The 15,365-nt window shown below is 54.9% G+C and overlaps 1 protein-coding gene and 1 long non-coding RNA gene across 2 annotated transcripts in view; one reads left to right on the forward strand and one right to left on the reverse strand.

Moving 5' to 3' along the window:
• Nucleotides 1-15,365, reverse strand: part of LOC141975005 (uncharacterized) — a 135,348-nt gene that overhangs the window by 89,694 nt on the left and 30,289 nt on the right. The gene's annotated exons all lie outside the window — the stretch shown is intronic.
• Nucleotides 3,293-8,345, forward strand: EPHX3 (epoxide hydrolase 3; the record flags this gene model as incomplete). Its single annotated transcript, XM_074935532.1, has 5 exons — nt 3,293-3,387; nt 4,008-4,247; nt 5,612-5,679; nt 6,090-6,184; nt 8,193-8,345. Coding segments are annotated over 5 exons (651 nt in total), but the record flags the coding sequence as incomplete, so codon positions are not given.

The following is a 15,365-nucleotide window of genomic DNA, read 5'->3' on the forward strand; positions in this document are numbered from 1 at the left end:
CCTGCCCCAAGGATTTCATAACGCTCCCACCCTTTTTCACCGGGTTATGGCTAAGGCTCTTTCCTCAGCAAATTGGGCTGCTGCCAACTCTGTGATTGTCAGTGATTTACTGCTTGCCTCCCCCACAGCCTCTGACCACTTATGTGCCCTTCAATTGCTACTCCAGGCCTTGGCAGACGCAGGCCTAAAGGCTAATCCTCCAAAAGCCCAGGTAGCTTTACCTATGGTTCAATATCTGGGCTATACAGTCTCCCAGGATTCAAGAGCCCTCACCTCAGACCGTTGAATTGCAATTGCTGCAGCCCCACAACCCACAAAGGTGCAGGAGCTAAGCAAACTAATGGGTCTCCTTAATTTTTGCAGGCAGTATGTCCCATCTTTTTCCACCCTAGCACAGCCTCTTAATGACCTCCTTAGAGGGGCTCAAGCCTCCTCAAACCTCATTTCTTGGTCACCAGAGCATGACCACTGCTTAATTGAACTTAAAATAGCCCTTCTTTCTGCCCCTGCACTTGGGTTCCCCCGCCCCTCAGCACCATTTGCGCTTTGGACACACGTACAGGAAGGCCATGCTGTTGCTGTGCTCACTCAAAACCATGGAGACAGGCACCGCCCCGTGGCCTACGTCTCCGCTCGCCTTGATTCGGTAACTCTAGCCTTTAACCTCTGTCTCCAAGCTGTGGAGGCAGCTTTTTGGGCCGTAACAGTCTCAGTCCCTCTAACAATCTTTGTGCCATATGCAATGCATAAAATCCTGGATGGGGGCCGGTTTTCAAAAATCACCTCTGCCAGATGGTCCAAGTGGGAATGCACCCTCTTCAGCCCACACATTACAATTGCACGCTCTAATCTTCTTAATCCTGCTACCTTGATGCCGACAACAGGGGAACCTCATCAGTGCCCTCTTTCTGAGGATACTATCGTCAAGGACCAACTTGTCTCTGAACAATCATTACCTTTTTCCAATTTTGTTTTGTTTGTCGATGGATCCCGATACTATGTTAACGGCCAACCTTACACCAGCTAGGCAGTTTGTGATCTGTCAGGTACATGCCTCCGCTTGGGTCCCTTGCCACAATCTTGTTCAGCCCAAGTGGCAGAATTGGTGGCCCTAATGCAAGCCTGCCTTCTGGCTGAAGGTCATAGTATAACTGTTTACACGGACAGCCACTCTGCTTTCAGGGTGGTTCATGATTATTTGGAGTCCTAGACTAACAGGGGATACCTCACTTAATTCGGTACCCCTCTTAAAAACGGACGGTATATTGCAAATTTATTGGAAGCAATCCAAAAACCATCTAAAGTGTCTGTAGTGAAAATTAAGGTACATACCAGAAACAATGACCCTCTTTGCATTGCAGCCGCAGACGAGGGGGTCAAAAAGGCTGCCACAATGCCCCAGGACAATTTTCAAGTAGCAGCCACCCAAATTTCTGACTTGAAACAAATTTCTTTACCTGAATTGCAAAACAATGTCCTAAAGAGGAAAAATGGACATGGATTGAGAATGCCTGCAAAATCGACAAAAACAATACCTGGGTTACAAAGGACCAACAGTTTGTGGCTCCTAGAGCAATTATAGCTCACCTTTGTGGTCTCTACCACCTGCCAACACATCAGAACCCCAAGGCTATGCTATACCACATGAAGGGAAAGTGGTGGCAGCCCAAGATGCCAGCAGACATACATAACTACTGCCGACAATGCCTTCTATGCGCTGAATGTAATGGAGGCAAAAAGCTTAAAGTAGCTATGAGGCATCAGCCTTGACCCATGGGCCCTATGCAAAAAATTCAAACGGATTTTATAGGGCCCCTTGCCACCTGCAAAAGGAAAAAAATATTGCTTGGTTCTAACTGATCACTTTACTCTATGGATTGAAGCCTTTCCCACCTCTAAGTATGATGCAGGAACAGTGGCCCGGATCCTGGCCAACGAATTTTGCCACCGATGGGGCCTACCCTGTTCAATAGACGCAGATCAGGGAATGCATTTTACAGGACAAATCATGAAGGAGGTCTGCTCTGCCCTAGGCATCAAACAGAAATTCTACTGTCCATACCACCCTGAGAGTTCTGGACTGGTAGAACGAGCAAACCAAACTTTAAAGAAAAAGATCATAAAGGCTTTACTATCTCAAGGAACCAACTGGGTAGCTCAACTACCCACTGCCCTTCACCAGTGGTTTCATCAATCCGTTCCTGAGAAATCTGGGACCACTGATGCTCATTTACACTTCGGAGTCCTGGTAAGTGCTCAATGACTATGAAATCTTGACATTTTGGGGGCAGTACCTTGGCTTTTTTGGTGGCACATCTTAATATTGACGTTTCATCACATGCATCTTTCAAAATGGTGCTTGGGTGAAATCTCAGGAACAATCTTCAAATGTTTCTTTTGCTGAAGTTCTTCACAGGCAAGTTATCAATACTGCTATGTTAGCAAGGCGCATCAGGTCCTTTAGGAGATAATCATTCACAGGAGCAAAAACTTTTAAAATCATTCTCTTAACCTCAGCTAAGAAGAAGAATTTGGACGAAAAGTCCGTGGCAGTGGTTCCAGGCAAGGCTGGCTGGGAGCTTGTTTTCACGCATGTAAACGTGCTGTGCCTTTACTTCCTGAGTGCAGGCCATGGGGCGTCTCCTTGCCTCTGCTTGTATCCCCAAAGTTCCCTCCCTTTGCTCCTTTCTTGTTGACTCCATGTGTAAATGGGGCTTCCCTGGGGTTGGCTCACAATGCTTATGCTCCGTGGCCGACAGAGAGACCAGTGAATCTACAGCCGTTGTGTGACCCAGAACCTGTCAGCTCTGCCTTGGACACAGACGTTAAACAATATGTTCAGTGCATATACACAACTCCTTCATTTTCAGCCGTACCCCCCTCTTCCCAGCAATGATTCTGAGGAGTGGGATGACAGCGCCTTCCATTGGAGACCTCCCATGACATCATTGCTGGGTAAACGCCATGAAAGTGGTGTGCTCGGTGTAGTGAGTTTGTCAGGCTGTTGGAACAGTGAACCCTTTGCCAGCTGGTACCCGTGGGGCTCTGCCAGCCTCCTGCCCAGCTGTCTCCCATGGTTCTTGCTGACATGGGGCTGTGGCAGTGGGGAAGCTGGGGCAGGTGCTGCAGACAAGGCTAGGGTCCGGGATGGGACAAACCAGGGGGACACCAGCTGCCAAGCCCAGCAGCCCCATTGGTCAGGGGAGGCGCTGGAAGTGCCGCCCTGCTCCCGCCATGGTGCAGCTGACTCCTGGGTGACTGGGCATGAACGTCCCCTTCTCCCCCCTCCCCGTCCTTGCCGGGCTCGGGGCTGCATTTGCACTATGTCACAGCTGGCCAGGAGGGAGCGCAGCTCATGCGGTGTCTGCACAGATTCCCCCAGAACTGGTAGGTCTCTCTGGCTGCTCTTGGGTGGGAGGGGCGCCTGCTTCCCGTGGCCAGTGAGGAGTTGGGATGAGGGGGTGTTTATTACAGTCATGCCTAAGGACCAGCCTGGGTCAGGGCCCCATTGCGCTGGTGCTGCACAGACCAAGCAGCAGGCAGTCCCTGCCCCAAGGAGCTGACAGCGTGAGGGAGGCAGGGCAGGTGAAGGGCAAAACACACGGTGGACACCGGTTCAAAGGCTGGCCTGGAAGGAGGGTCCCATCGCCAAGACAGGGCCTGCTCAGGAACCCTGAATTCTCTCCCCAGAGAGCTGGGCTCTGGAAGATGGTGCCACCGAGAAGCTGCATGGTCCTCCTGCGACGCCCCTTTCTTTCTTCACAGAGGTGTGTCGTGCGACGCTGGGTGAGCTGGGCTGGGGGCGCTGGCTATCACAGCTCAGGCCCCCGCGCTCAGCCCCGGCTCTGGGCAGTGCCCTGGCCAGGCAGCTGTGGAGCGGATGGGAGGGTTAGGGAGCAGCTGGGAATGGCCCCGAGATTTAGCTGGCAGGGACTCTCCTCCCTTCCCCCGGCTGGGCAAGGTATCCCCTGGGCACTGATTGAGCTCAGGGCTGTGTGCGTTGGCAGGTTTGCCTGGTGCTACCAGCTGCAGGAATTCAAGAGGCAGTTCCAGGTGGCGGTGCTGGACCTGCGAGGCTATGGGGGTTCAGACGCCCCACGCAGGAAGCAGCACTACCGGATGGAGGCCCTGCTGGAGGACGTGCATGGTGTCATCCAGGCGCTGGGCACCAAGGACCAGAAGGGTGAGGAGTGGCTGCCGGGCACGTGTGAATGGAGGCCTCCCCCTCTGTGCTTCGGCTTGGGAGGGTATGAGCTGCAAGGGAGCTGGCCCCTGTGCTGGAGGAGAGGAACCTCCCTGCTAAAGCTGTTCCCAGGTGCAGAGGGGGCCTTTCCTTGAGACCCTGCTGCATCCCTCTTGACACGGTCACAGATGGCTCCCCCCTTCGGATGAGTTGTGGAAATGCCCAGCCAGAGGGGTTCTCCTCCAGCCCCCACAACGGCAACCCCAGAGCACCACCGTGGTTGGGTGGGGCGCTGTGAAGCCTGGGATATGCCCCCCAACCCTTAGCATCTCCCTGGTTGGACGCCACGTAGCAGCAAGTGGGAAGAGCTTGGCTGCCGTGTGACTGCGTGGCTGTGCTCTGCTGAGTCTGGAGATCCATTTCTGGGGCGAGAACTGGAGCAATGAGCCCATGTGCCTGTAGCAGAGACAGATGCTCAGTGTCCCATCCCACTCGCTTGCTTGCTTGGTCCGTCCAGGCTGTCCCAGCCTCTGGCTATTGCCCCAATTTAGGTGTATTCTTATCATTTGGCTAGTTATAGAGATATAAAAGAAAGAATAAAAATCACTGTCTGCCAGTGTAAGGTCCTTCTCTTACTGTGACAGTTTGAGGCCCTGTTCTTAGGCTAAGGCCTTTGGCTAAGCAGCAGAGGCAGCCATAAGCTGGGAAGCAACTGGTCACATCCTCACATTCCAAACTAGTCACATTGAAATAAGGTGCTACTGGGCTGTTAGGAATACAGTCCTGTCCTGATAATGCCTATCGCCTCCAGAAAAAGCGAAGTGCCTAGAAAATGTAAAAGGAAACTTAGTTTGATAGCATCCTGTCTGGCAAGAACTCACTTATCACTAGCTGGGATGTGAAATCCTCATTTCTGTATTGTTTTGTCATTATAGTTCCCACTTCGTTATTGTTTGTCTGTATAATCTCTGTCTGGTTCTGTGATTGTTCCTGTCCGCTGTATAATTAATTTTGCTGGGTGTAAACTAATTAAGGTGGTGGGATATAATTGGTTACATAATCATGTTACAATATGTTAGGATCGGTTAGTTAAATTTCAGGAACATGACTAGTTAAGGTATAGCAAAGCAGAACTCAAGTTTTACTATATAGTCTGCAGTCAATCAGGAAGTGGGTGGGGGAAATGGGAACAGGGAATGGGGGTGGGGAAATTGGAATCATGTTTTGCTAAGGGCAGGAATGGGAACAGGGACACAGCTGTAAGGCTCTGTGGTGTCAGAGCTGGGAAGGGGGACACTGAGGAAGGAAACTGGAATCATGCTTGCTGGAAGTTCACCCCAATAAACATCGAATTGTTTGCACCTTTGGACTTCGGGTATTGTTGCTCTCTGTTCATGCGAGAAGGACCAGGGAAGTAAGTGGGGGAAGGAATAAGCCCCCTAACATGGTGGAGAAGCTCATTATCATGAACGCCACCCACCTGTCCATACTTCAAGGTGAGGCTCTGACCTGCAGGGGTGCTGAGCTCCCCCTGTGAGGGTCTGTGGCAGGTCCAGGGCAAAGGAGGCTAGTTCTTGCAGCACAGGCGGCTCTGGCACCTGCCAGCAGCACGGAGGTCCCGACCAGGTGACAGTGGCACTCCTTGGGGTGGGGAGGCAAGGACTCTTGGGGTCTCTGCGTTGTGGCTGGAGCTCCCTGCCTCCATAGGGTTTGCAGGCTGTCCGAGCACCAGGCCAACTCAAGCAAGCTCTGAAATGACGTCACTGGCACTTGCTGTGAGCCTGGCATGTGCTGTGACTTTGGCTTCTGCCTCTGGTGGGAGCCCTGGGTGTTCCCGGGAGCACCGGGGTAGGAGACCCTCCAGCCTCAGCATGTCTGTGTCTGCTTTTCTGCCCACCTGCTGCAGAGTATGTAGCCTGCCAGCTGCTGCACTCCAGCTACATATTGATGTTCCGGCTCCAGAGGCTGCCTGAACTGCTCTTGACCATGGGTGTCTCCCAGGTGAGAGCAGGGGGTGAGTGGGGTGGGAGCAGGGAGTGGAGCTAGTTGGTTGGGGGAGTGGGAAGGGACCTGGCAGCTGTGGCTCAGCTTAACTAGAATTCCAAATGTGCTGGTTTATAGAACTGCCCCTTCGCTCTCCGCCAGAGTCCTGGGTGCAGCCACCTCTGGGGAGGGGATGTGGCACCTGGTAACCACCCACTATGCAGCATGTTAGGGCTGGAGGTCAGGGATGCAGGGTAGAATGGCCCCAGTGGGAGTTTAACTCTGACTCAGGAAAGCTGCCAGGGGATCGTTAATGACCGCAGACAGTTACAGCTCTGGTGTGCAGCTCCTTCAGCGCCCCATACAGCCCTGCTGGGATATTGGAATCAGCACTGGCTTCTGAAGTTAGGCCTCCCCACCCCCAGCACCACTGGGGCCAGCACAGTGCAGGGGGAGAGAACCTGCCCACTGAGTGGTGACTCGCACTGCGTCCGGCAGTCCCTTGTTTTTCAGCTGGCGGGTAAAACAGAGGCCCTAACCACTGGCACTTGTTAAAGATCCCAGGTGCTTTTTGCAAGGGTGCTGGCCTAGCTGAATTCTGGGATTATACCCACCTATACTGGAACTGCTGCAAGGAGTAGCTAAATAGTAATCCAATAAACTCTGGTTCGAAGGGAGCTGAACTTTATACTAAAGGACCCTGGCCCTTTGGAGCAAGGTGCTTTGTTCTGGGCTGCCTAGAGCCAGACTTCAGGAGAAAGGCAGGAAAGTCAAACCCATGAAAGGAAATAATTAGCCAGTGGAACTCCCTGCTACAGGAAGTCATTGAGGCCTGAACTTAGAGAGGTTCAAGCAGGAACTGGATGTTTTTCTGGGTAAGGAGAAGAGCCAGAGTTGTTAGGTTATGACCAAAACCAAAGGCAAAACACCATGTTGGCCAGGAGATGGGCAGTCCTGCTTCAGGGCTTTAGTGTATCTCTATCAGAGCCTGGGAAGAGACCTTGCGAGGGCTGGGGGTGGGTTCTTACCCCTTCCTCTGTAGCAGCTGGCACTAGTCCTGTCAGATATGGGATCCTGGGGTAGATGGGGTGTGGGGTTGATCCAGGTGGGTTATCCCCATGTGCCCCCCCCCCCCGGCTGTGTGTATGTCCTGTCCATGCCTGACCTGGAGGCAGGAGCTCAGCAGTGTGACCGCCTCTCTCTCCATCCCCCAGGGCCCACAGGCTCTTCCCGCTTGCTCACTGAGGAGACGTATGTTATGGTCCCTCATTGTTCTGAGACTCTCCCCTGGGATTTGGGATGCTTGTGTGACTCTGTTGTGGGGAGGGGCGGGACTTGGCCCTCTCTACATGTGCTTTTATGGGCCCCCACTGGGGAGACAGCCCTTGCTTGATCAAAGCCACATGGGGGCTCTAGGGCAGTGCTTCTCAACGACCAGTGCGAGAACCAGCGCTGGTCCCTGAGATCTCCCTGACACGCTTTAGGAAGGCTGCAAGCTTGTCCCTGGTATGAAAAAGGTTGAGAAACACTGTTCTAGGAGAAGCAGCACGAGCGTGCGAGGGGTCCATTCTGGGATAGAGGAGCCCGAATAGGTCAGATTCCTCCATGGAGGCCGCTGACTCCATGCTAAGCCTGCAGGCTAGGAAGAACGGGGACAATTCTGGGGAGCACCTCAGCTGTCCCAGTAGCTGGTCAGGGTCATCTCGGGGGGGGGGAGCCCCCATGAGCCAGGGCCTTGACACTAGGTGGAATTCTGCTTCTGCATTTCATGGGGGCTCCCCATCCCTGCTGTGGGGGGGTGCTCGCTAGCTCTGGATGGGGTTAAGATTTGGGGAATACCAGCCTGTTGGCCAGGAGCCAGGCCCCTGCCCCTTTGGCTCGCCAGGATCTGGATCTGAGCCATCCCTGTGGAGGGATTAGGCTGCCTGGTTCTGGATGGGGTTTGTTTGCTGGGAGCCCTCCCCCTGGCTCACCAGGCCCCGGATCTGAGCTGTCCCTGACCCCGGCTGTATCTGTCCTGAGGCAGATGTTGAAGGAGATGTTGGCCGGCAGGAAGGCAGAAATCCAGAACCCTGAGCAGTGCCTGACGGCACAGGAGTTGAAGGCCTATATGTTCAGCTTCTCCAAGCCTGGAGCACTGATGCCACCCCTCGATTACTACAGGAACGAGTTCAGGTAGGGCCCCTGCCCCTCCATGGGGCTCGACCCTGTGCTGCACACAGAACCCAGTGAGGTGCCCCTCCGATGCTGGGGAGATGGGTTGGGTGGGGGCGCAAGTGCTGGGCTGGAAGGAGCCAGGAGGGGGAAGTGGCTGCTGCAGCCCCACTGGCTGCAGGGAATGAGCGGAGGGGCTAGTGGGTGGCAGCCCCGAGGCAGGAAGGGATGTGCTGGGGCCTGCACAGGGCTATAGGATCCCATTCCACCCGGTGCTTCCCCTAACAGTGCACAGAGCCAAGGGCCGGGGGATCTGTGCACACTGGGAGCTGCGGCCCCTCTCTGCTCCCAGCACCAAGTCTGCAGTGTAGTGGCCCCTGGCAGAGTCTGGTGCTGCCAGAGGTAACTATGTTCATGTCGACACTACAAATGTAAGTTGACCTAACACAGGTCAACTTACAACCACTGCAGATTCATATCCACACTACCCTCCTTACCAGCATGCCTCCACCAACTTAAGTGGGCAGTTCAGGGGCCTGAGAGCCTGGGCTCTCAGCTCTGTGTGTGGCTGCCCCACCCCCTTCCCCAGGCTCTCAACTCCCTGCTCCCCACCACCAGGAGCCCTGCTGCCCCCCCCCCGGCTCCCCACGGGGAACTCCGCACCCAGAGCCTGGGCGGCTGCGAGGATCCGGATGGGGAGCCGGGAACTGGGATTCCGAGGGCAGCTGGTCTCTAGCTGGAGCCCTACACCCGCCCCAGGGTGACAGCCTGAACTGTGACATGGGCTCCAACAGGGAGCCATGAAATTGATAAGAATGGCAGCCAAGTGCTGATGTAAGTGACCACAGGGATGCTGCGTCGCCCTATCCACACCGACTTAAGCCCTCCGCCTCTTGTGGAGGTGGACTTGTTATGTTGGAGTACTAGGGCACTTACGTCAGCAGGAGCAAGGCTGCAGTGTTACTCCTGGGGGAATGCTGTGTCACGGCATGTGCACAGAATTCATTTCCCTGGCAGATTTCTTTGCTTCCCTGAAGAAAAATTATTTTCTAGCAGGGAAGCAAAGGGAAGCTGCAAGAGCAGGCATGCACCACTCCCTAGCTACACAGGTACATCATTTCAGGCATCTGGAGCAGCTAGTGGAGAGGTAAATCACACCCCAGCCAGTGGCTCCTACCCTGAGCTGGGATCAGCTGCTAGTCCCAGCTGGGCTGGAGGCAGGAGAGGATGGGACTTCCTCTTCCCCTGCATGGAGTGGCTGGGGCTGTGTCAGACTCACCTGCAGAAACCTCCCCCAGCTGCAGGAAGCTCAGCATCCTCCCCTGCTTCCTGCCTGCATTGCTCCTCAGCTGTGGGGGCAGGGGGCAGTGTACAGGGAGCTGCTCCCCCATCCACCCAACTTCTGGACATCCCATACCCAGACACCCCTGCCAAGCCTCACCCCGTACACCCAGAACCCTCCAAGCCCTCCATACCCGAACCCCACCCCACTGAACGTCAACCCCTTCATCTGGAGCCCCCCTGCACCCAGACCCCCCCCACTGAGCTCCCTACACTCAAACCCCCATCCTGATGAGCCCCACCCCATGAACCACCCTGAGCTTCCACATCAAGACTCCCAAGCCACTGACCTGCAACTAGCTGCACCCAGATCCCCACCCCACCAAGCCTCAGTTCCCCAGCACCCAGACCCCCCTGCTGAGATCCCCAAACCCAGACCCCTGTGCTGAGCCCCAACCACTTTCACCTGGAAGACCTGCAGAGTCCGATTGCACCTGGAAACGCCCCCCCACCCCATGGGCCTCTGTGCATCAGATCCCCTCATACCTAGCCCCACCACTGAGCTGCTTGCATCCAGATTGTTCCACACAGAATCCAATCCCCCCACACTGAGCCCCTCCACACTTAGCTCCTCCCTGGTTGAGCCTGCCTGCCCCAGACCTGGTGTGCCTGGTGCAGAGGGGCAGGGCCCCAGGGTATTTCTGGGGTAGGTCCAGGCCTTGTGCTGTGTTAGGGTTGGGTGCAGTCTCACCACTGAGTCCGTGTCCCGGGGGTGAGGTGTGGGAGGGCTTCAGGGTGATCTCCCACCTTCATTCAGCCATTGACCTGTGCTCCCCACTGCCATGCTGGAGCCTCTACATTTATTTATTGACAAATAAAACTTGCAGAATTAATTTTTTGGCACAGAATGCCCTCAGGAGTAGCAGTGTGGACACTGATATAGCTAGGTTGATGTAAGGCAGCTTACATCGACCTAACTGTGTAGTGTAGACCAGGCCCTAGTCGGGTGCTGTCAGGTCTGTGAGTGGCAGGACAAGACCCCCGGGCTCTCGCTGGGGGTCCAACCATGGAGTTCTGGGAAGGCAGGTGCAGTCAGGCAGCTGCCCCAGAGGCTGTGCTGACCTCATCAGCACTAAGGTAACCTGAACACCCTCTCCCGTACCCCGCTTACCCTCCTGTCTTCGCCCACCATCCCTGTGCTGCCCTGTGCTGTGAGGGGGCTCTGTGCCCAGTGCCCTGGGCAAGTGGGTGATGCCTGGAGAGAAGCAGGATCTCGGCCTCCCTTCTCCAGCCAGGAGCTTCTCTGTGTCAGTGCCCTTGCACCCAGTGGGTCTTACTCTCCTAGGCACTACTGCAGTACACATGATGATGGTCTTTTGTGTCCAGAAGGGGAGCTGGCTGCTGGCATCTCTCTGGGCAGAGTGAAGGTGATTTGGGATGCCTGGTTTGGGGAAGCATAACAAGAATACTGCATTTCCTGGGATCTAAGCACTTGGTCTTCAGCTCTGTTGTTCTTGGCAGTTGGGAGCTTTGTGCATGGAGTCGGGGTTTCACTGCAGTGGTGCCAGGGCAGGGTGTGTGTGTGTGTGTGTAACATTATCTGATTAAAATATGACCATGCAAATCATTGTTGATACCACTGTTATATAATTGCAACAAATCTTATACAAAATGTGACGCATGGCCGGAAAGGGTTAAGCATCCTGCAGGATAAATGACCCAGATTCAACCATTGGAGACATGTTAGAAAAGTATGTGAATGGTAATTAGGGCTATTCCGTGGTAGATAGGCTAGAACTTTGAAATCCAAACCGATGTTGTTAGAAATTAAAGGTGATACTAATTGTATGTGTTTACTCATATCTTGTTTAATGTTAGACATGTAAACAGACAGTTCCTGTCTGTCACTATAGCTATTGATTCAGAGATCAAAAGAGAATATTAGCATTTAGATGAATCTTGGGTGAAATAATATCATTGTCTATATGTCTCTTTAAAGTTTGTGATAGACTGCCTAATGGATAGATTGCCTTATATTAATTTGTGTAGCTAATTGCTGGTGATGCTTAGGAAATAGGTCTCCATAATTGCCTATTATTCACCTAAGGACTCCGACCTGTCAAAGGAGGCCTGAAACTGTGTAAAGTTCCCTTGGGGGGTGATCCTTTTTATCTCAGACCTGCTTTGATGCTTCATGCAGGGGAAGCTTAAATCAAAAGGCTGAGATCTCCAGTCCTACTCTGGAATCACCCTGAATATGGACATTGGACTAATTCTGAAAGAACTCTTTGCAACTACAAAGCTCACTATCTCTACTTTGAATTTAATCTCAAGAACTGTACTCATGTCTGTATGTATACTGATCTGTTAACCAAAACTCTCTCTTTTTTCTTTTCTTTAATAAATTTTAGTTTAGTTAAGAAGAATTGACAGTAAGCGTGTATTTGGGTAAGATCTGGAATATTCATTAACCTGGGAGGTAATGTATCTGATCCTTTGGGATTGGTAGAACTTTCTTATATGATGAATAAGATTTTCAGTAATCCTCATCATATTTAATTTGGTGTTTGGGTGGAGGCCTGAGGCTGGGTTGCTTTAAGGGAATTGTGCTGCTGGCTTTGGGTAACCAGTGAGGTATTATAGAAGCTGTTTTATGCTGGCTTGGTAAATCTAAGTATTGGAATATCCACCAGTTTTGGGGATCGTCTGTCCCATTCTTTGCAGTTCACCCTAATTGAGTGACCTCATTGCAGGCTCCCCTGGGACTCCGATCACAGTGCTCTTAAGCTCTGTTGTTCCTGGCAGGTGGGAGCCCCTGCTCAGTGCCTGGAGCCGGGGTTTCACTGCAGTGGTGTCGGGGCAGGGTGGGGAGAGCTTAGCGCTGACCTCGCTAGAAAGGATGGCTGTGGGCAAGCAGCTGACTTCTGCCGTGGATTCCCCATGCTTACCGTTCCCCTTAGTGACTCCCTGTGCTCTGCTGCCCGTACGTATGGCTGGAGCTTCGGGTGCTTAGATCCCAGTGCTCTCTGCCAGGGATGGGCTCCTTAGCGCCTTGTCTGTAAATCCTTCTGCAGAGGGTGATGGCCTCTGGATAGAAAGTGCTGCCTTATGGTCCCCATGCTCTGAGTGTATTTAATAAACGGCATTTGGTACAGAAACCTCCCTGGTGTTGGCAGGTGTGGCCGGCCCTGGCCAAGGGAGCTGCATGTCAGGAAACCTCCCGGGACTAGTCAGGGATCTGCCTGCCTGGGGCTGTGCTTCCTCCCCCTTCCCCGCCCCAGGCTGCCCCTGCTTGCGGAGAGGCTGCAGTTTCCAGCCGGGACTGCTGGGGATCTGGTAAATGGGTGGCGTGTGGATGCCTCTGGGAGCTGGGCCTGGCTGGGCCAGTAGGGGGCAGCAGCCCAGCTTACAGCCACTGACTGGGCAGAGAGGCAAAGCTGTGCCTGCTTCCTCCCATGTGGCTGTGGGGGGCAGGAGACCACCTGGGCTGCCCCACTTCCTCGCTGTCTGAGTCGCTAGGGCCCCAGACTCCCCCCATGGGAGTGGGCAGGGAAGGGGAAGCCAGCCCTGAGCAGAGGGGAGCTGGCTCTTGCTGCCCCAGCCCAGTAAAACGGCTCACTTTCGCTTTTCCATCAGCTGCTGTGCAGCGCTCCCGGCCCCAGGTCTTGGGCTGGGCCCCTCACCGGGGTATCTGGGCACATCACAGACACCCCAGGGTTTAGGAGGGAGGGAAGGATCCTTATCCCCATTGCACAGAGAGGGGAAGGGACTCGCCTAGGGCCGCCCAGAGTCTGTGGCAGAATGAACCCAGGTGGCCTGGCCCAGCACCAGAACCACAGACCATCCTCCTGCTTAAAGTGCTCAGGGTTAGAAACAGACCTCAGCAGGGGAGGCCTGGCCTTCCCCCTCCCCAGCACAGCCACACCCCTATGCCTCAGCTCCAGTCCCCCTGCTGCTGGGGGCTCTCCTTTCTCAGCCCTGGCTGGAGTTGCATCACACACTGGAGGCCCAGAGAGGTTAGGACCAGAACTAGCAGCCTCCCCCACAAAGGGGCTGAATTGTGTGACAGCCCAGCAGGAGCACAGGGCAGAGGCTAGGCTAGAACCCAGGGAACGTGGCTCCAAGGCCAGGACCTTAACCACAGACCCCCTTCTTGGGCAGGCCTGCAGCCCCTTCTCCCAGGCCCATTCCTTTGCTAGCAGGCATGGCTGGTGTCTCTGCTGATGGCGCAGGCTGGGCACAGCTGGCTCTGGAGTACCCAGCGCCCAAAGCAGCCGGGCTCTGGATTCACCCCTGTGCTCCAGACCCCTCCACCAGGCCACTCGCCAGCTCTGGGCCCTGGCACACTCTGTGCTGGAGTCCGTCTGCTCCTAGGTGGGGACCGGGGCCCAGCCCCACACAGAGCCCTACACCAGCCCGGCCTTGGGGTGGGCTTGGGAGCAGTTTGCGGAGCCCTGGGAGGAGACCTGTGGAGAGCCCTGTCCCCTTAACAGGGATAAATGGGGGAGGGGGCGGATTCAGCAGGTTGGGGGCAGGAGAAGGGCCTGGGCAGGGAGACCCATCACAGTCCATCTCCTGCTGAAATCGGGCCCAGCTCTCAAGCAGGAGGAGTTAAGCGCCACCCATGGAGAATCAGGGCTCCTGTGGCTGGGCTGGGTGGGGGATCTAGGGCAGAGTGCAGGGCACTGGAGCCAGCAAGGGGAGTGCAATGGGGGCTGGGGGTGGGGGGCAGCTTCGTGCCCCAGGCTGGGCTGCTCTGGGTGGAGCCTTCAGCTGTCTCAGGCTTCATCTGTGATTCTGTCTGGCCCCCCCATGTGGGTGGGGGGCAGACATTCTCCTGGGGTGGATGAGGCTTGTAAGTGACTCCTGCACAGGGAGGGGTTGTGACACTGGGCCTGCTGCAGCAGGGACACTGGAGAGTCCCAGCACTGGGGCCACCTTGTCCCAGCCCCCCTGAAATAGATCTGTGCTCATCCCTCCAGCAGGGAGCAGTTCTCTCTCGCTGAGGCACACTCATCATTTGGCTGCTCTGCTCACCTTTCTTGGGCTAAAACCCCCACCCAGGAGCTGCCTGTGGAGATCCCTGCTGGAACTGGAGCTCATCCCCCTAGGGCCTGGTCTGCTGGGAGTGCCCCAATCCCAGCAGATACCAGCAGCCCCTGCTGCAGCTGGCCCAGCCCAATCCCTCATGTAGACAGGTTCAGCTGCCCTTTACCCTGTGTGGAATGGAGCTGTGTCTCCCCTGACACCCCACAGAATCTGCAGTGGGGCGGTGCTCCCGTTGGCATTTGTGGCTTGCATGGGGGTTTGGGTAGGAGACAGGCCTCTGGATGCTTAAACTGCAGCTGCCGTGCGTGTGCCCGGAGGCAGAAATTTAAGGGGAGGTAGGCGCCTGCAGTGTTTGGCAGCAGTGGACTGGCACCTTTGTGGATTGCAGGGGTATTTAAAACTGGGGTTTAGGCACCTAAGTCCCTTGGTGGCTCTGCACCTCAGTTCCTGCTCTGTCCAGTAGGGCTAACAGCTCTGCCCTGCCGCCCAGGGTGTGTGAGGATAAATGCAGGAATGAGTGAGAGGTGCCCAGCCTGTGATGGGGCTGGATGAGGGGGGCCCCTGGGTGGACAGATGGACAGAAAGGCAGCCATTGCACTGGATCGGCACAGGCTCCCAAGGGCCCCCCTGTTAGAACAAGTCTGTCCCAGCGTAGCTCTTCAGGATGTATGCTTTGAGCGCTGGTTAATGAGGGACAATGGCAGAGCTTTGGGGG

The sequence above is a fragment of the Natator depressus genome, chromosome 20 (genome assembly GCF_965152275.1).
Source record: "Natator depressus isolate rNatDep1 chromosome 20, rNatDep2.hap1, whole genome shotgun sequence".
Lineage (NCBI taxonomy): Eukaryota > Metazoa > Chordata > Testudines > Cheloniidae > Natator > Natator depressus.